The following is a 20,645-nucleotide window of genomic DNA, read 5'->3' as shown; positions in this document are numbered from 1 at the left end:
GATATACATGCACCATTATTAATAATAGACCTTGTTAAGTGTTTATTAATGTGATTTTAGATTTTGCCAACAATACACAAAGCCATTGACATTGGCAAGCCTTTTAAAATTAAGCATATGGAATTATTTATTAATAACACATATCCAGTGAGAATAAAAAATATTTTGGGTATTCCTTAAAAATTAAACAAAATAAAATAATTATTTCAAAATAGCTCTCTCATCTTTTATGAATCCTTTTAAAATTTCTGTTTTCATAAATGTTTTATCATGCACAAAATAAAACAGTCTGCTTAATGAGTAAATATACTTATTTAAATGATCTCAGCTCACAAAATTTTTAATAAAGGCCTGCAACATCAAAAACATTTGAAGAGCAACAGCCCAGAGGCTGAGACTTTCGCAAAGTATGAAATCAGAAAGTCATGGTTGGGGACTTCCCTGGTAGGGCTTCCCAGGTGGTAAAGAACTAGCCAATGCAGGAGACATAAAAGACATGGGTTCCCTGGGTCAGGAAGATCCCCTGGAGAAGGACATGGCAACCCACTCCAGTATTCTTGCCTGGAGAATCTCACGGACGGAGAAGCCTGGAGGGCTATGGTCCATAGGGTCACAAAGAGTCAGAAATGACTGAAGCGACTTAGCACGCATGCACTAGTGGTCCAGTGGTTAAGATTTGCCTTCCAATGCAGGGGGTGCAGGTTTGTTCTCTGGTCAGGAAGCTAAAATCCCGCATATCTCTAAGCCAAAAAAAAAAAAAACACACATAAAACAGAAGCAATATTGTAACAACTTCAATAAAGACTTTAAAAATGATCCACATCAAAAAAATCTTTAAAAACTAAGAAGGTCATGGTTGCCATCCCAGCTCCTCCCCAGCTGTCTGTGTAACCCCAGGCAGTCTAGCCCAGTTCATGGACTGTCCATTCCCCACTCAGGGAAATGGGGATAATAATGGTACCTCCTCTAGTGCCTGTCAGGATTTCCTCTGCACTGTGCCTAGCATAAAGCAAAGACTCCACAAACACCAATCACTTTTATTTTAAAGCAGGAGTTAAATTTAGGACTATCAACCTGTCTAGCATTCAAGTACTCAGACATCCTCTGGGAAACTTGGGTGTCATAATATCAGTCAAGGACAGCTAAGCTGACCAGTAGCTTGCCAACTAACCAATTTACTTACTTAATTATATCAACAGTGCACCTCCACTTGAGCAATGTGTCATAATACAGCTGTCTGTCAGCCTCTGGGTCAGATACTGAGGAGTTAGTCATGCAAAGTGCTTCGGAGAAAATCAGAGTCTATTGGGAATAACAGAGACATACGCCATAACCACGTAGGGAAAGCTGTGAAAGCCTCATGGAGGGGCACTCACCTCTGGTCCCAAAGGAGACCAGTTCTTCTTGAGCATCTACTCTGTGCCAGGCACCATTTTCATTTTTTTCTTTCCTTTTTTCTTTTTCAAATTATAAAAGTATGATAATACATTTACAGGAGACTTGGAAAATACAGAACACAGTTACATATAGTTCCACTATTTGTTGTTCACTCACTCAGTTGTGTCCAACTCTTTGTGACTGCAGCTCCACTATATATTACAATTACTTTTTAAGTAGATAAGATTTTTAGTTGGAGTTTCAAAATAAACTCTCAAAAATTAATAGAATGAATAGAAAAGTAGAGGTGATGTAGTAGACCTGAAAAGCACTATGAACCAACTCAACATACTTAAGATTTATACAACTTTCACACAACGGCAGGATACAAATTCTATTCAAGTTCCCATAGACTATAAACTCAGAGACACAGAACATATTAAACAAGGTGCAAATTTTCATAGTTTAAAGGTACTGAAATCATACAGAGCCAGACACTGTTTTCCATCCTCTCAATGCCCTCGCCCTCTTTGTGGATGAGGAAATCAACAGGTAAACTAGACAGGTTCTCAGGAGCAGTGCTAGTACTCAGATTCACATCTTCTGACTGCAGTATTCATGCTCTTCACACAAATTCATGCTGCCCAGCCTCAAGGGCCGCCTGGACATCCATCCGAGCAGAGATGGTGACCTGGGGGGACTTACAGCCTCTGCTCCTGACCCAGCCTGAACCTGGGGTACAGACATGGAGGAGGGGGTGTGTGGGAGCCAATATCTGTGCTGTCCTCATGCCCATGTTTCTTATTGTCTCTTCCCACAGCCCCCAAATCAGCAGTTTTAGAAGAAATGCTTCACAACTTAGATTTCTGTGACATTTTAGTGCTGGGAGGGGACTTGGACCCCAGACAGGAGTGCTTGGAGCTCAACCACAGTGAGCTCCACCAGCGACACCTGGACGCCACCAACTCCACAGCAGGTTACTCCATCTACGGTAAGGTGGTGCTCAATCCTGGACCCAGTGGTCCCCTCTCACCTCCAGGGAGTTGAGTGCAATGGGAGCTCCATCACCTATGGAGGAGGTCAGGAGGGAACACTTGAGCTCAAAGCATGGACTTCTAGCCCCTCTATGGACAAGCTTCTCCAGCCTCCTCTGGTCCTGGCTTCCATTCCATTCCTGAGGAAGTCTTCTGTAGAAACTAGGCGAAAGCCTGCTCTTATCATATTTGATCTCAGCAAGTATTACAGCAGCATTTGGCAGATTGAGGTCAAACATTCCAGTGAGAGCCAGTCTACCTGGAAAATCTGTGCTTCAGCTTAATTGGTTCCTGGGACGTCTGCTTTCGCACATTGTCTGCCCCTAAATACCCCCAGCTCTTACCCTGGCCGAATTCAGGGGAGACCCGTACTCTCTGTAGGCACAGTCTGTCTCCACAGCATCTCCTCTTCTGCGTTCTTATGACAGGTGTGGTCTCTTGGCATAGGTGTGGGCTCCATGAGCCGCTACGAGCAGGTGCTGCGTCACATCCGTTACCGCAACTGGCATCCGGCTGCCCTGGAGTCCCGGCACTTCAGGATCAAGTGCTCAGAACTCAACGGGCGCTACACCAGCAATGAGTTCAACCTGGAGGTGAGTGAGTCCTGCAATGATGAGGGAAGCCCAGCTCACCCGTTCACTCCCTCATGTATTCAGGAAACTGCCAACACTGGTCCACCGGCCACTCCCCGTCAGAGTACCTTCTCCCTGCTCTTCCCAGGTCAGCGTCCTCCATGAGGTCAGAGTCCCGGACAGTGAGCACGTCAACCACCTTATCGCGCAGCCACCATTCCTCCAGTCCGTCCACCACCCGGAGTCCCAGACTAGCATCCAGCACAGTTCAGGTGGGTCACCTGGGGGGAGGGACCTCAGGAGGCCAGGTGGTCATTGCAACTCAACAGTTAGGGTGCAGCAGCCAGAACTGAAGGGGGCACCCGGCTATGGAGAAGCTATGAGACTGGCTCTGAGCTGCTCACAGCCTTGGGAGGGAGCTGGTCAAGTATACAGGGAGTTACAGGCAGTGTAGGATAAAGATGTTCGCACACAGGGCTGGGGTAAAATTTAGCATCTTTTTAAGCCCAACTCAAAGCTATATGCTACGTGGCACTTTCCCTGAACACCTCATGTATGCTCACACACACGACTGCACCATATTGAAAAGGCTCCTAACCTTCCTTCTGTTCCAGCACTTACAATATTGTCTTCCTGTCTGGTGGGCACTTCTCTCTGTCCTGATTGAACTCCACAGTTTCTGGCTCTCAGGGCAGCTGCCCTGTACTTTGATGGAAAAAGAAAGAGATAAAAGAGAGTGTGCATTTATTAAGCACCTGCTGTGTGCCTCTGTGAAAATTCACACAGATGATTTCATTTACGTCTCAAAACTACCCATGGGGTAGGAATGATTAAGTATATGTATATATAATCCTATATATAGGATTATAGTTGCTTTACAATGTTGTGTTAGTTTCTACTCTACAGAAAAGTGAATCACCTATACGTAGGTGATTTTTGGATTTCCTTCCCATTTGGATCACCACAGCATTGAGCAGAGTTCCCTGTGCTATACAGTTGGTTCCCATTAGTTATCTACTTTATACATAGTACCAAATTACAGCATTGTTTACAATAATCAGGGCACGGAAACAACCTACCCATCCATCAACAGAGGAGTGGATAAAGATGTGGCATACATACATGCAATGGAGTATTACTCAGCCATAAAGAGGAACAAAACTGGGTCATTTGTAGAGCTGTGAATGGACCTAGGATGTCCTACAGAGTAAAGTAAGTCAGAAAGATAAAAACAAATATGGTATATTAAAGCATTATGTGGAATCTGAAAAAATTGGTATAGATGATCTTATTTACAAAGCAGAAATAGAGACATAGATGCAGGCAATAAACATATGATTAAGTCTATTACATTATCGATAGATGACAAAAGGGAAGCCCAGAGAGACTAAGGTGCTGACCCAGAGTTCTCCAGCTGAGGTACGTGTAGGCAGATTTTAAGCTACACGTGAATGTTTCAATCATGTTGCATCCCGAGAGTAAGCTAGTCCTTTGCTCACTATGCCATGTGAATTCCTTCCTCGTTCCAGCGGTCCCAAGCATTGCCACAGTGGTCATCATCATCTCCGTGTGCATGCTAGTGTTTGTCGTGGCCATGGGCGTGTACCGGGTCCGGATCGCCCACCAGCACTTCATCCAAGAGACTGAGGCTGCCAAGGAAGCAGAGATGGACTGGGACGATTCTGCACTCACTATCACGGTCAACCCCATGGAGGTGATCCTCAGGCAGGGACTGGGAGCTTGAAGCGGGATGTCTCTCCTCCACTGGGTTCCATCCATTCTGTGCCAGAAGCCCTGTCCAGCTAGCCTAATCCCACTCATCCTTCCCTTCTCTGGGCTCCTCCAGCCCTCTCAACTTGAATGGTCCACACTTTCCCACCCACTGCATGTACTGCTCAAAAACCTGTGAACTGCTCTCAGCCAACAAACAGAACCAGACATTTCTTAAGCCAAGCAGCAAAGTGGTGTCTGTCCCTGGCCTCTCCCATAGTCTTTAACTCAGAGCTGACTCATACTCAGGGACTCAGGATTGAATTTTTTATTAGCTACCAGTATAAATTAGGTGGCTATGCTCCATCTGCCTGCAAAGCTCACTTAGAGGCTCAGAGTAGGTAAATACAAAAACACAATGCTAACAGCTGCCATTTATTGAGCACCCATCATGCCAGAGCTGTCCTGGGTCCTCAGTGCACACGTCACCTCATTTAATCTTCCCAGCAACCTGCGATGTAGGAGTCCCAATCCTCATTTACCAATGTGGGACCAACTCAGGGAGGCAAAGTAAAGTGTTCAGGCTCCCATAACTGGTAATGTCAGCACCAGTATTCAAACTCACCACTGCCTGATTCTAAAGTTCTTATTGTCCTAATTGGCCATCAGCTCCCCAAATCTACGAGTGTCCAGTGCTCCTGATCTGGGCATATGAATACCAACAAAAGCCACTTCCATTGTGCCCTTTGGTCTGCCCATGGGTGCTGGGTGGAGGGAAAGGCTGGAGCAGGAAAGCAAGGTGGCCACTGGCCATCGAGGTGCCACTGAGAAATGAAGTGTCCTAGCCTGTCCCCAGTTTCCCTCCCACCTGGCTTCACGCTTCAGTTTCAGAGCCAGCGTGCTGATGAAGCTTCCATCAGGTGCTGAGGTGTAATGCTAAGTGCATCAGTGTGGGCCCCCAGCATTTCCACCCTCATAGAACTGAGCCTCGGGTGTGGGATGCAATGCAAGATCATTATGCCTGAAGCAGTCTGATTACCTGACCAAAGTGTGCTTGCCAAGGGCTAACCTGGCAGTCAGTGAAGCAGGAGCAGGGCAAGCCTTTGGGGCTGGAGTGTCCAGGGAAGACTTCTTGGAGCCTAAGAGAGACCTTGAAGAATGGGTAGGATTTAGGGGGAGGTAAAGGTAGAAGAGAAAACACTGCAGAAAAGGGATGAAGACAGGCATGGGTGCGTGTCTTTTATGGCTAGTTTATCAACTCAAAGGATAAATCCAGATATCAAATTTTACTGGAATCACCAAAAAGCTCAGGGGAGGGGCTAAGACTGGAAAAGAGTGGAGTGGAGTTTAGGACACAAGTCAGGTGACGAAGGGCAGGCAAGGAAAATGAGGACCGTGAACTTTGCCTTCTGGAAGGAGTATTTTTGAGGGGCAGCACACCTGAATCTTGGCTTAGAAGACCTTCTGCTCCCAGAGATATTATTTTCCCACCTGGAAAAGGGATACAAACTTAAATGTCATTCTCTCACTGAGAAGCAAGTCACTAAAGACTTGGAAAGTTCCATGTAAATAGGTTCCAGAAATGCCAGAAAACAAACCTTAACCCAGGACTTCCCTGGTGGTCCAGTGGTTAAGACCCCACCTTCCAATGCACAGGGGTGCAGATTTGATCCTGGTCAAGGAACCAGGGTCCCACATGCTGTGGGGTTCTGCCCAAAATGTAAGTGTGTTAGTGTTAGTCACTCAGTCATGTCTGACTCATTGCGACCCCATGGACTGTAGCCTACCAGGCTCATCTGTCTGTGGAATTCTCCAGACAAGAATACCAGAGTAGGTTCCCTTCTCCAGGGGATCTTCCTGACCCAGGGATCAAATCCAGGTCTCCCACACTGTAGGTAGATTCTTTGCCATCTGAGCCACCAGAGAAGTCCACCAAAAATTTAAAACAAAACAAGACAACAAGGACAAAACCTTAGCCCAAAAGGTTCACTGGATGATGGATGGGATGAACTTAAATTCGCAGTACCTAAAACACAACAATTTACCTTAAGTCTGGGTCTTGGAATTCACCATTTCTTGTCTTTTCCTTAGTCCTCCGACTGGTCTTTCTCCAGAGGACTTCCCTTCCAAAGTCCATCTCCTGGCCCAAGGGTTTAGCATTAAGGGAAGTTCCAAGGGGCCCTAATTATCTCCTTAATGGAGAGAGAGACTTAAGCGCCAACACGGCTTCTGTCTGATCCATGATCAGCATTTCCCTTCTCTCTCCTGACATCCAGAAACACGGAGCCCCAGGGCGTGGGGAAGAGGAGACCGAGGAAGAGGAGGAGGAGGAAGCGGAGGAAGACAGCTCCAGCAGCAGCGAGTCCGAGGGCAGCGAAGAGGAGGAGGAGGAGGAAGGGGCGGGCAGGGGCAGACACGGGCAGAGTGGAGCCAGGCAAGCCCAGCTGGAGTGGGACGACTCCACCCTCCCCTACTAGTTCCCCGGGGCCACGCCCACCCACCTGTCCGTTTTGTAAGCCCTGCCCCGATGTACACCCCAGCCTATCACATGTCGCCTCTGATTTCCATGATGGTCCCGGCAGGCCTTCCCCAACATTCTGGAACCCATGTTTTACGCCCTGGGCACAGCTCGTGTCCCAGTCCTGGGGCAGTTTCCAGAAGCCCAGCGTCATCCTCAGTGGGGATTTTGCGGTGAACTTTTTCCTGTGGCCCCCACTTCTCTGGCCCTGGGCTCACCCAGCATTCTGTTAACCAAATCTGTGGGTTCTTTCTGTTTGGTCCTCCCTGTAGGGGAGAAGATCAGCCTTTATGTTGCTCCCCAACTGGGGCTCCGCGTCCCCAGGGCTCTTAGGTTCCAACCCACTGTGCGAGCACGGACTCCATGTTCTCTCCAAACAGTCTGGCAGGTTCTCCTCACCTGACTCTCTAGGCTGCTTCCTACAGGCAGGGTGGTCAGACTACACACACGGGAGGTCTAAGTCCTCTGCACATCAAAGGAACATCCTTACCCAGGTGGAATTAAGTTTGCAGGACAGGTTGGCTTGGGCTCCCCTCACCCCCACACACATCCACTCTCTCATTTTGGAGAGCCTTTTCCTTTGTTCTTCTTGAGGCCATAGAAGCTTATATGAAAAGTCCAAAACCAAGAATAGGTCCTTGGCCACAGCAGGGCCTGGTTCCCGCCAAAGCGCTCTGAGAACCTGCCTTGCTGGCAGCCACTGAGACCTGCAGGGCTGCCCTACTGGCAGCTCCAACCACAGGACACCATGGAGGCCAGAAAGCATTCCACACAGCTACTGCCCCCAGCAGCAACTGAGACAAGCCTACAGCTGGGGAGCAGAAAGAAGGGCTGAGGAGATGGTACGACTGGGCTGCATGGTGGACACAGAGCTGGGTGACGAGGGTGGCTGGGCCCTCCCAGGCCAGAAGGTGGCCCGGAAGTGGACAAGGCTCTCACCGTCTAGTCTTAGGGTCCCTCATCCCCTAGTTCACAGTTCTGCCTCTTGAGAAGATACATTCCTCTTGGATGTATTGGAACAAGCATGGACTGCTTTGAGTCTAAAACAAGAGTTTGGAGATTAAACTGCTAGGAATTAGAAGCATGTTTGCCGTAATAACAGCTTCTTTTTTCTTCTCAGAAAGGGAGCAGTGCTTTAGGTGGATGGCAGATATATCCAAAAACCTAGTTTCTTTCTTTCTGCTTTTTTTAAATAAGAAAATCTTTTCCATCTCCATCTTAACGTGGACACTTTTGGAGGAGAGTTGTTGCTATAGTAACTGGTCTGTGATCTTTTGTGGCCAAGAAGATAGCAGGCAAGAACTAGAGCTGTTACAGGACTTCCACGAGGCTCTGCGAATGTCTTTGTTTCAAATGTCTTGGGCTTTTTGTCCTTAGTATGTATGATCTATCGCCGAACTCTCCCCACACCCATCCCCCAACCATCTCATATTGGCTTGGCACAGCAGTAGAGCTGGTCCACAGGCACAGGGCATTCAGGATCAAAAGAAAGTTCAGAATCTATTCACTCTACTTGCTGTGTTACCAACTCAGAGAGAACTTATGAAGGGGGACCACCATCAGTGTCCTTTAGTGACAGGTCTTTCTGATTCGAGGAAACCTTCTGATTTGAGGGAACCACCTTAGGCGGCTTTTTCCATCACCTAGAGTGATTTTTGCATCTCTTCTCTCCATCAAGCCTCCAAGTATCCCATGAGGTAGAGGGGACATCTATTATTAGACCCATTTTCATGTTGAGTAAACTGAGCTTCAGAGATTCAGCATCTTGCTCAGAGTTTTTCTGACGCATCAACTAGATGGGACTCCCCACCATCCACTCCTTGCCTAGGGCCTGCCACTCTGATTCTACTTATTTGTGTTCATGAACTAAGAGGCATTGCTGGGAATCTGCTGTGTGCTAAGCGTTCTACCAGCAGCTGTGGGAAAGGAAGAAAGCAGACAATAAACCCCTCCTCCCCTTAGAGGACTTGATAGCTGCAGAGGAGAAATAGGCATAGAAATCACGTAAGAGACAAATGCAGAGGGAGAGGGAGAAGTCACAGGAAGAAGAGGGACTCATTCGCAAATTCAACCCATGCTCTCATTTTTCCCTTCTTAGAAGCACCGGCAGAAGTTTGGGGTTTTCTATTCATTGAATGGAAATAGACGCTTCTGTGAATTTCCCCAATAGCCCTTTTCTATCAGGCTGGGTCTATGCATCTACTAGAAGAAAATCTTGGGTTTTTACTCCTTACAATCCCCTTAGTTAAATAAAGAGATCCTTTAATTGGGCCTTCAGGAGCTAACAGAATTCTTGCAAAATTATAACAGTAAAATGAATACTGTATGGATATGTTTAAAGCCAATTCCTTTGGAATTGGATTTTTGTTTAAAATATTTAATTCTGGTGTTCAGGAGGTGCTTGCTTCTGCTAGGTCTTTTGGTTTGGCTGGGGTGGGGAAGGTGGTCCCCATGCCCTCCACTGCCTCCAATGGCTACCTCACTTATTTATGGCTGAGTGAGCTGTTTGGGGCACATGAAACCATTATACGTTTGGGGGCTTTGGGAGGGACGGGAGCAGGTGAAAATGGCACTTGGCCAGGGCAGCTCAGCCGATTCACTTGTGACAGGACTCATATGTAGAGAAACAGCGGGGTCAAGTCAGAGCCCTTTCTGTCTACTCCCACTGTGGGAGATCAGCCTGCATTGCCAGCGCTGAGGATGAGGCCCTTGAGATGATGCTGCTGGATCTGTGAGCATGTATAGTGTTCCCAGTGCCGAACTCAGCACCACAGGTGAGAACAAGAAGGGGCAATTATATAAAAGTAACAGAAGCTTCAGGGAGTATCCAGGTGAGCGGTGAGTAACATAACTTGCCATCCCCCAAGGATTCTAACCACAGGTGGAAAATGCCATTCATCAGCCCAGCGTTTTCCAGTCTCCATCTGCTGGCATCTGGGAATCCAAACTCCCAGATGGCTGGATACCCTGTGGCCTCTCACCCAGGCAGCAGCAGCAGCAGATGTCCATCTGGACAGGGAGGAACAGCTGACCAGTTTGTCCACAGGACAGACTTTTGCTCATCTTGCCAAGCAGATGATCAGATCCTGCTCTCTGAAGGTTGAAAACACATAGGCTGAAAACTCAGGTGACAAGAAGAGAAGGAAGAGGTTAATGGAAAAGGCTAGTACAGAATGAGTTGCCCTAGTGGAGTAAAGCAATCAACTAGTTGGCCACCTGCGTTAAATAATACTAAGTACACTCTAATAAGTTTCATCAAGTGCTATAAATCTGAGGCCTCAGTTCATCTAGTTACCAAAAATGTGATTTCAGTGGGTTCTGCTTTCACCACCTCTGTCTTAAATATATACAACTATTCTATCAAGCAGGGCTTAGCCCACACAGCTCTGCTTGTAGTATGGGCTGTGGCTTGGCAGACGTGGACCCTGCAGGGAGATGGACTCCTGGAAGGGAAGTAATGTATCCTGTTCTTATACATATGGCAGGATTGGCAAGCTTCACCTGGAAGGAGCCAGTTGGTAGATATTTTGGATTTTTCAGGCCATAAGGTCTCTGTCACAAGTATTCTACCCTGCCATGGTAGCATGAACCAGCCACAGACAATACACTTAAATGGATGAATATGGCTATATTTAAAAAAAAAAAAAAACTATTTATGAACACTAAAAAAAATCAGGCAATTTGAATTCATATTATTGTCAGATGTCACAAAAATTATTACTTGTTTGACTTCTATTTTCCAGTACTTAAAAACAGAAATAACTTTCTGAGTCCATCAGGTCAGTTCAGTCGCTCAGTCATGTCTGACTCTTTGCGATCCCATGAACCGCAGCATGCCAGGCCTCCCTGTCCATCACCAACTCCCAGAGTTTACTCAAACTCATGTTCATTGAGTCAGTGATGCCATCTAACCATCTCATCCTCTGTCGTCCCCTTCTCCTCCTGCCTTCAATCTTTCCCAACATCAGGGTCTTTTCAAATGAGTCAGCTCTTCGTATCAGGTGGCCAAAATATTGGAGTTTCAGCTTCAATATCAGTCCTTCCAATGAACACTCAGGACTGATTTCCTTTAGGATGGACTGGTTAGATCTCCTTGCATGGTCCTTACAAAAACTAGCAGCTGGCCAGATTCGGCCCAGGGGCCACAATTTGCACACCTCAACTGTGTGTGTGTGGGAAGCAGCCTTCCAGCCTTTCATTTGCCAAGAAAAAGCAGGTATCTTAGGCCCTCCCATAAACTGCTCAGGGGTCTTTGCCTCCAAAATGAACAGCAAACAATGCATAGTCCTTAACTAAACTGTTTTTAAAATCCATGTTCCAGAGGGAAAACAAAAACCAAAACCAGAAAATAACTTGTTACTTGTTGAATTGACTCAAGCTCAGGCAAGCATTTGTCAAGAGCCAAAAGCCTGGGATCCAGGAACCCACTGACCACTGAGCTAAGTGCTGGCTCCCAGGTGCGGGGCCTTCCCCCAACAACTCAGCCCGTAATGGTTTCTAAGCAGGAATGTTCATTATCTCAGACTGATTTCCATTCAGCCCTGCTCATGCCATTGCTATAAAAATGATCTTAAAGACTTGTGACTGTTTAAATCAATACAGCATAATCAGTAGAAAGCCCAGCTGGGCACACTTCAAAATTAGCAGTCTTCTCGGCTGTATGAGTCAACACTAGCCAAAGGAAGAAAAGGAGAACAGGAGAACTTTCTTCTTAACCATCCCCTTATTTGAATTAACCAAATCGGTTTTACTTAAAACAAAACAACAAAAAAACTGAGAGAGCTGGTCTAATCCTTTGAAAAAAATGTGCCAGTGCAATGTAGATGCTTTTCAGGGAAGACCATCCTGAGGCCTTTGTGGGACCCCAAAACCTACTGTGATGCACTCTGGCAGGCTGTGGATACTATAGCATTCTCCATTGGCATCAGACGTTTATCCAGGCTGAGAAGCCAAAGCCCTGGGCACAATTTAATTTTCACGTTACCACTCTCTGTTGTCCAGCAGTAGGCAAAGGCAATGAGTAATGAAAGTTTTGAAGTCTACTCCAGCACCTTCAATTTCCTGCCCTTATTTGCTTTACTTTATAAATTTATTCTGTACCTGCTTTATAGATCTTGCTCTGGTTTTCCTTGGAGCGCCAACCAGAAAGAAGAGTTGGCTTAGTAAGAAGTAGGTTAGAAGCCAAACTTGACTCTTCCAGGGAGAGGAAAAGAGACAGAAGATGTTACCTTCATGAGCGCCCCAGAAAGCAATCAGACACCACCCTGTATGCCATGAGCGAACAGATGGGATTCTGTGTTTGCAGCTCTTTTCGATGTAATTCAGCAAACCCTTGCTCAGCCCCTGTGGCATGCCAGGCCCTGTGCCAGGAATGGGGAAGGGAGGATGGATGAGTGGTGGCCCTACCCGTGAGGATCTTTCGAGCTGCTGGGATGTTTCCTCTGCTCTGTTGGAGGCTGTCCACGAGCAGTCAGGATGGTGGGGACAGAAGTTGGGATTGAGAGAGGGGGATAACTTGCTTTGGCAGTTCTCCAATTGTGTCAAGTGGTAGGTGGGAACCCCGCCACACATTGCTGAGGCCAAGTGGAGAACTTTCGAGGGATGTAAGCAGTCCTATCCTACATGTTTCTTAATTCCAGCCCGTTGATTCAGCTCACCTGGAAGCCAGTCACCTGGAAGCCAGTCACCTTGCCTACAGGGCAGAAATAGCATGGCCAAGGGCTGAGTTTCATTGAAACCAGCCAAAGGAAGTTCTTATGTAGAAACAGCAGGCAGCCAGACATTGGAAGTTAGGAAGGGTAACCCAGGTCCAGGAGCCAGCATGAGCCTAGATCTACAGCCGTGGAATAGCCTGGGGCTCGGAGGTCCCAGGTTAGAGCTGAAGAAGGAAAAATGGCTGAGTTGGGAGGGCCTACTGCGGGTTCACACCCCATCCTATGGAATCCAGGCTCTCAAGGTGTCCTTAGGCCAAGGCAGTAGCATCACCTGGGATCAAATGGTAAATACAAATTCCTGGACCCCACCCAAGACCTGCTGAACCAGAAACCGGGGTGGTATCTGGCACCTGTGTTTTAAGGAGCTCTCTGATTCTGATGCACGCTAAGGTTTCAGAGCCACTGATCCAGAGGATGAGAAGAAAGATTAAAGCTGGCATTGGGAGCCGATGACTATTAACAAGATTCAAAAAAAAAAAATGTGTACTGATGAGAATGCTGAAGCAGACTGCCATCTCTCCTGGGCCCTCCCAGGCTCTAATCCACTCTCTGAGTCAGTGGTTTCAGGAAACCCTGGTCCTAGTCCCCATTCCGCTCCTCCCCTAGGGCATGAACCATTCCCTGCTGGTCTGGCCCCACTCATCCTGGAGAAAGACAGCCCAGGAGAAGCTGCAGTGAGGCCACCCAGCCCTAGGGAGGCCACCTTAAAGGGTCCTATAAGCTGAGTGGCCTCCTCCACATCTGTATTTTAAGGGGAAACAATTAAACTGTAGTACGCTGGTGGAGTGGCCCAGGGCCTGGCGGGAGTGGAGCCGAGTCAGTTAAGGACACAGCCAGGTGATTGTAGCATGGCTCCATTTGTAATGAGATGGGGCCATGTGGTGTCACATGCAGCCACTAAATCGGATGGTGAATGAATGGCTTTTCTTGGAAGGGAAGTAACTCACTCTGGATGCTACTGAAAGTAGAAAACAAAACCCAAAAACAAACCTACAGCCTTCCCTATAGACAATGTCTTGGCCCTCGAATTTCTAAGGCCTGCAAAGGTGCCAGGCTCCACCAATACCCTTTTCCCCCATCAACTGGATCCCTGAGGTCCACCTTTTATTGATTAAGCTTCTTGATTTAGGCTTAAACTGTGAGGGTCCACAAACCTTTGGAAGGAACTAGTTGGTGCCCTATTAGTCATTTACACCTAGCTCTGGGCTTCCCTGGTGGCTCAGACGGTAAAGCATCTGCCTGCAGTGCGGGAGACCCAGGTTCGATCCCTGGGTTGGGAAGATCTCCTGGAGAAGGAAATGGCAACCCACTCCAGTACTCTTGCCTGGAAAATTCTATGGACTGAGGAGCCTGGGGGGCTACAGTCCATGGGCTTGCAGAGTCGGACACGACTGAGCGACTTCACTTTCTGGGGTACTGATCTGTCTTCATGTATGGATTTTTGGGAATCAGAGGATGGGGTGCTGGGCCTTGGGGTGGAAGCACAGAGGAGAAATGGGCTGGGAAGGAGCCCAGATGCATGACCTCAGAGATCCAGCATCTACTGTTTAACTCCTACAAACTCCCATCCCCTCCTGATCAGACTCATTCCTGGTCCTCTCAGCCATCTCCTTGCTGAAACCTCCCAAATGCCACCCCTCCCCCCTCCCCAGGACACCTCCATTTCTCCAATCCAGCTTGGAAAAGATCTTCTAATTAAATGTCCAGTGTCCTAAGACCACAGAGATCCTATCGGGAATAACTCATCTCTCATAGATAAGAGTATACTAACAAGGATGAATGGGGCTGGCCAGTTGTGTGCTGGGGGGCGGGGGGAGAACCAGCCAGGCCCAAGAGGGGAAGGTAAAGCATTCTTTCATGTCACTTAGATCCAGGAGAGCCTCTGTTCACAGCTGGCCTCTCTTGGTGAGTTTTCTCATGAAACATTTCTCGCCCATGACCTTAAGGCGAGGTTATATGTTTCCCTGAGGTTAGTCACTTATTACAAAGGCTCCCGTGGGACAAAAGCTCCTGTGGGGGTGGCAAAAAGAGGATGGCGAGGCCTTCAGTAGTTCCGGGAGCAGGTGGGTTTTGTCCTTGTTGTCAGGCAGGACAGGGACACACCGTGAACTGAGGGTGAGGACTCAGATCCAGCCATGACGTCAGGTAGAGTGAGTGAATAAGGGGGGTGTTCACTGAAGTCCTGGATACAGGTGGGACACACACAGTGTGGCCCTGGGCAGGACATAACAGCCATTTACATTAGCCAGAAACACTGGAGAAAATCGTGTCCCAGTACTAGCAGTTCCTCCCATCTTGAGGGGCAGGGGGGAGCTGGTGCCTCTGGACCGCTGAGGTGCCACATCTCCAGAATCAGGGGCCCACCCCATGAAAACTTGCCGCTGAGTGAAAAGGAACCACAGCCCTCATTTTCCAGGCACAAGGTGGGGTGACTAGGACACTAGAAAACATGCTTGTGTAAAGCTAATGTGGCTGCCTGACTCTGGCCTCCTCTGCTGACCCAGGCCCCCTCCTCAAAGCAAGAAGAGAAATTTATCTATTGCAACACCCTGGGTATCTAGCAAGCACCTTGGCCACAGTGTGTGCTCTATAAATGCTAAAGTAAATGGAGTAGCAGAGTTCACTTAACCTCTTTTGAAAAATTAAGATGCTACAATGGAGGGAAATGGCTCCATCTTTTCTCTCCATATACAAGTTCAGGTCCTTTATAAATTCAGGTGGAGGAGGACAGAAGTGTAGTAGAGGAAGGGGAGCATTCCTGCTTCCCCAGTGGAAAAAGAAGAGAGTGGAGGTTTTTGGAGAGGGACTCTCTCCCAGCTATAACCAGTAACAGGAGCCCCTAGGCAAGGAGCCAGGGTAGGTGGGCCTTAATGAGCCAACTGGCTTTGCCCCAAAGGTCATGGGCAGCATCCCGACCAAGGAGAGAAAGTCATACTCTGTTAATGCCTGTGCTGCTCTTCAGGCCCTTTTATCAGATTCACTGCAGAGGAGATTCATCAAGATGAAGCTTAGTTCCCAATAGACTAATGAAAAGAGGGCAACAGACACGAGAAGAGCTGAAAGGCAGACGGTGTGTATTAATCACAGGCAAGAGAAACATGTCAGCTCTAATGTCTGTTTGCTTTTATCTTGAAACAAAAATGCATCTCGGCTGCCAAGACCTTTTTTTCCTGAGCATTTCAGAACAGAAATGGGACACACACATGCATGCATATGCACACACACACACATTGGAGGGTTCTTTTTCCCCAATGGGAAGAACTATCAGAGAAATGAGCCCACAGGTTGTGTGTATTTGCAGAAGCAGAGAACCAACCATGAGTTTCAGCTACAGGCTCCAGCCCCCATGCAGAAAAGGGAGTGAAGAGGAGGAGGAGGCATCAACCCTGGGAAAGGGTTAATAGCTCTTTGATGTGGGGCTCCGCCTGTGCCTGAGGGAGGGGGCGGGGTCACAGATGTGAATGTAACAGTGCACATCCACCTCAGAGACAAAAGTGCATCTGTCCTGGTGGATAAGGAACACAAGGATCGGGAGCCCCACCCACACCCCCCACTCCCTTACATGGCTGCAGAGGAGGCTCTGACATGTGGGATTTGGGAGAGGTCGTGCCCATTTTCACTAATTTCAAATGCTGGAAATAAAACAGAAGCATTTAAGAGATCAGGAAGCCAGACTTGCTACCCAGGACTGACTACTCAAAAAAACAAGAGAAGAGATTGAGGGAAAAGGTGACTCAGAGTTGGGAGAGGAAACGGGTGAGGCTGAGTTAAGAGTGACAGCAAGAGGGACATGGTTCCCTGGGGAAGCCAGAGGATAGCTCTAGATTGAGAGCTGTAGTATCCAAGGTTCAGCCAAGTATGGGTGAGTCTGGGCATGTGACTGCTGAGGCAAGCAAATCAATTGCTTCCAAACTCTGAGTCGTTTGAAGCTGATTTCAGTTCTAGATGAACTAGTTATTATGGATCAATCCACTTGACTGCTTCCAGCCTGACTTCAGTGGCTTCCAAAAGGGGTTTTTGGTGGTCTCTACTGGACAGGCTTGATAGGAGATTGAAGAAAAACAGTTGATGAGTTTAGAAAATAAACTGCATGCAGAAATCAGTTGTTTTCAGAAACATCTGTAGGTAGTAGAGTGGATATCTTATATTGGTAGGGACGTTATAATGTCAGTAAGGTAAGAGAATGATCTGTTGGGACATATGTTTGAAAAATTAATATATTAAATATAAATTTTCAGACAAGTAGCTAAGGACAGCTGAATATGTGTCATACACACACACACACACACACACACACATATATATATAAAATGACAGAGAAGGCAATGGCACCCCACTCCAGTACTCTTGCCTGGAAAATCCATGGATGGAGGAGCCTGGTAGGCTGCGGTCCATGGGGTCGCTAAGAGTCGGACACGACTGAGCAAGTTCACTTTCACTTTTTACTTTCACGCATTGGAGAAGGAAACGGCAACCCACTCCAGTGTTCTTGCCTGGAGAATCCCAAAGATGATGGAGCCTGGTGGGCTGCTGTCTATGGGGTCACACAGAGTCAGACATGACTGAAGTGACTTAGCAGCATAAAATGAAGAAATAAGTGTGATGTAGAATGAAGATGTCAACGGTTCACATTTTAAATTCCTTAGAAGCACTGGTTTGGATGTTATGCTTTTTCTTACTGTTATTCTTGCTCTCAAAACACTGGCACATAGTTAAGAGTTTGGTAAGTGCTTAGAAATTGAAGGTCCAGCTTGTTGCCACTCAGTAGACGGTAGCATCACCATGCTGCTGCTGCCGTTTAGTCACTAAGTCATGTATGACTCTTTGCGACTTTGTGACTCTTTGCGACTGTAGCCTGCTGGGCTCTTCTGTCCATGGGATTTCCCAGACAGGAACACTGGAGTGAGTTGCCATTTCCTTCTCCAGGGGATCTTCCCAACCCAGGGATGGAACCTGCATTTCCTGCTTGGCAGGCAGATTCTTACCACTAAATCACCTGGGAAGCCCTAGAATCAACACACCCCAAGTTAAATGAGTTGCAGAGAAGCAGGTCAGCCACATCCCCCTTGTAAGTCATCACAGCTTCCTGAAGAGAAGCTTTTGTGGATTCGCAGATTCAAATTTGGCATCCTGTCAGCCAGCTGCAGGTCTTGGGTCAGGCTCTCTGGTAGTGATCAGTGACAGAATGTTACAGTGAGTGAGTCAGTACCACTAAAGCCACATCTGCATAACTCCCAGCAAGATGTTTCTACAGGGAATGGGGCTAGGGGCTCTCTTCCTGTGGTCTCTGCCATTTCCTAAACACTCAATGAAATGCTGTTGAATTTTGCCAACTTCAGTTCTGGAGCTAAATGAAAAGGTTCTGGGCTCAGCTGATCTGAAAGGTCTAGAGATTTCTTCTCCCTTATCTGGAGCTGCCACCAGCATTTAGAAGCCTTGGATGACTGTTTATTCCAATCTACCCAACCACAGTGGGTGGGGGAAAGGTCCTATGAGCTTTCTCTCCTCAGAACCTCTGTGGTGTTGACACCATAGACAGAGGAAGGGCCAGCAACATCATTCTGTAGAATCACCTTTGATCACCGTTACTGTCTGGACAGTTTCTGCCAGTGTGGCCAGAGTGCCTCTCGCCATGGCCATCTGCAGCTCCATGGCTGGGCCAGTGTGTACCTGACACATGTCAGACTTCTGAGATCTTCCAGCTGTCTCAGAGTGAATTCCTTCAATTTAGAAAATGGGTTTATTTACTAAATATACTATTGTGTGTGTATGAGTGTGACACAAGGCAAACTCTGGACTGTCTCATTAGAAGGATGCATTTATACTGAATCTAATTTCGGGAGATCATGCTGTCATCTTGCGCATTGAACAAGATTGCCCAGTCACAGAGGAACATGCCCTTTCGCCTCCCCCCACCCTCTCTCAGCTCCCCTCCCCTGCCTAATCGAGCTGTCGGATCCACTGAAGGCTGACGCACAGTGAGGGGCGCCGAGAAGCTGTATGTATATAAAGATATAAGAAGAAATAAGAACCATCATAGGAATCTGCTGGGCTCCTTCCCATGACTGTGAGCTTACCCGTGTGTGAATCACAAACTTTAAATTTCTAATAATTCGGATTCTTGCTGTTTCCAAGTAATTTGTTAAATGCCTATTCAACACAGATATTTATTTTCAGCCTTGGCTTGTAAATGCCTACAAACTGATTCATGTTGGTGGTCATTATGACACTTTCTGTGAATTGGTGAATAAATATGACTTTTGAATTTCACAGTAAAGGTGACCTCAGAGAGCTTTTATTCTCGAGACTATCTGATGAGGTGAGATGCTAAGAAGAGCTTTGACTGGGTCAGTAGTCTCTGGGGCTCTGTCCTAAATCCATGCCTGGGGGATAGAGGGACGTGGGATGACGTGAGGGATGGTGACATGGCAAACTGGCCCCTGTCTGGGCTCTGTCAGGGCACCCTGTTCCCCCCTGTTCCCCCAGAGTGGAACTGGGCAGCACTGTTGCTGAGGACCAATCCAAAGGCTGTGCTAAGGTATTTACTGAGCACCTACAAAGTGCTGGAGCTCTATGTGCGTCATCTTAAGATGAAGATGAGACCCCAAGGAAGCTGGGGCATTGAAGAGGGCAGGTGGGGCTGAGCCCAGCACTCTCCCCCTCTCTCTCCCCAGCCCATTGCTTCCTGCTCTTCCATTCCCACTGACCTTCCCTTACACCCAGGTGCCAGTCAGGGCCACCGTGTTCTTGAAACCTGAAGATGGGCTGTCTTCCCATTCAAACCCAGTGGACATCCAGAGGACTTTTTCGTGAATCACAGGTACAGCTGCCTCTCCCTTCTAATTTATATCGGGCCCACCCACGAGTTAAGTCTTACCTTTTGTTTCCAGAGAGAAGGAAGGAAAAGTCAGTTTTCTTGGAAGTTTTGAGGTCATGGAGGGGGCATGCAACACAGCAAACATCACCAATAGACACTTTTTTAAAAAATTTATTTATTTTAATTGAAGGCTAATTACTTTATAATATTGTAGTGGTTTTTGCCATACAGTGACATGAATCAGCCACGGGTGTACATGTGTTCCCCATCCTGAACCCCCCTCCCACCTCCCTCCTCATCCCATCCCTCTGGGTCATCCTAGTGCACCAGCCCTGAGTACCTGTCTCATGCATTGAACCTGGACTGGCGATCTGTTTCACATATAGTAATATACATGTTTCAATGCTTTTCTCTCAAATCATCCCACCCTCACCTTCTCCCACAGAGTCCAAAAGACTGTTCTATACATCCGTGACTCTTTTACTCTCTCACATATAGGGTTATCATTACCATCTTTCTAAATTCCATATATATGTGATAGTATACTGTATTGATATTTTTCTTTCTGACTGACTTCACTCTGTATAATAGGCTCCAATTTCATCCACCTCATTAGAACTAATTCAAATGTATTCTTTGTAATGGCTGAGTAATACTCCATTGTGTATATGTACCACAGCTTTCTTATCTATTCACCTGCTGACGGACATCTATGTTACTTCCATGTCCTGGCTATTATAAACAGTGCTGCGATGAACATTGGGGTACACGTGTCTCTTTCCCTTCTGGTTTCCTCAGTGTGTATGCCCAGCAGTGGGATTGCTGGGTCATATGGCAGTTCTATTTCCAGTTTTTTAAGGAATCTCCACACTGTTCTCCATAATGGCTGTACTAGTTTGCATT

The 20,645-nt window shown here is 47.2% G+C and overlaps 1 protein-coding gene across 2 annotated transcripts in view; it reads left to right on the top strand.

The window, feature by feature from the left end:
* CLSTN2 (calsyntenin 2) overlaps nucleotides 1-19,202 on the top strand; it is a 735,088-nt gene extending 715,886 nt beyond the window's left edge. Inside the window, exons 13-17 of one of the 2 annotated variants that reach the window (XM_005201877.5) lie at nucleotides 2,198-2,368; nucleotides 2,859-3,004; nucleotides 3,132-3,255; nucleotides 4,513-4,697; nucleotides 6,970-19,202. In XM_005201877.5, coding sequence (XP_005201934.2) covers nucleotides 2,198-2,368; nucleotides 2,859-3,004; nucleotides 3,132-3,255; nucleotides 4,513-4,697; nucleotides 6,970-7,170 — 827 coding nt within the window. In that variant the 3' untranslated portion in view covers nucleotides 7,171-19,202. The remainder of the gene's footprint in view (nucleotides 1-2,197; nucleotides 2,369-2,858; nucleotides 3,005-3,131; nucleotides 3,256-4,512; nucleotides 4,698-6,969) is intronic. The other variant, NM_001206757.2, reaches the window with a different exon arrangement.
* The last annotated feature ends 1,443 nt before the right edge of the window (nucleotides 19,203-20,645 follow it).

This window comes from Bos taurus, chromosome 1, assembly GCF_002263795.3.
Source record: "Bos taurus isolate L1 Dominette 01449 registration number 42190680 breed Hereford chromosome 1, ARS-UCD2.0, whole genome shotgun sequence".
Classification (NCBI taxonomy): domain Eukaryota; kingdom Metazoa; phylum Chordata; class Mammalia; order Artiodactyla; family Bovidae; genus Bos; species Bos taurus.
Note: the sequence above shows the minus strand (reverse complement) of the source record. Positions and strands in the feature narration are given on the sequence as shown.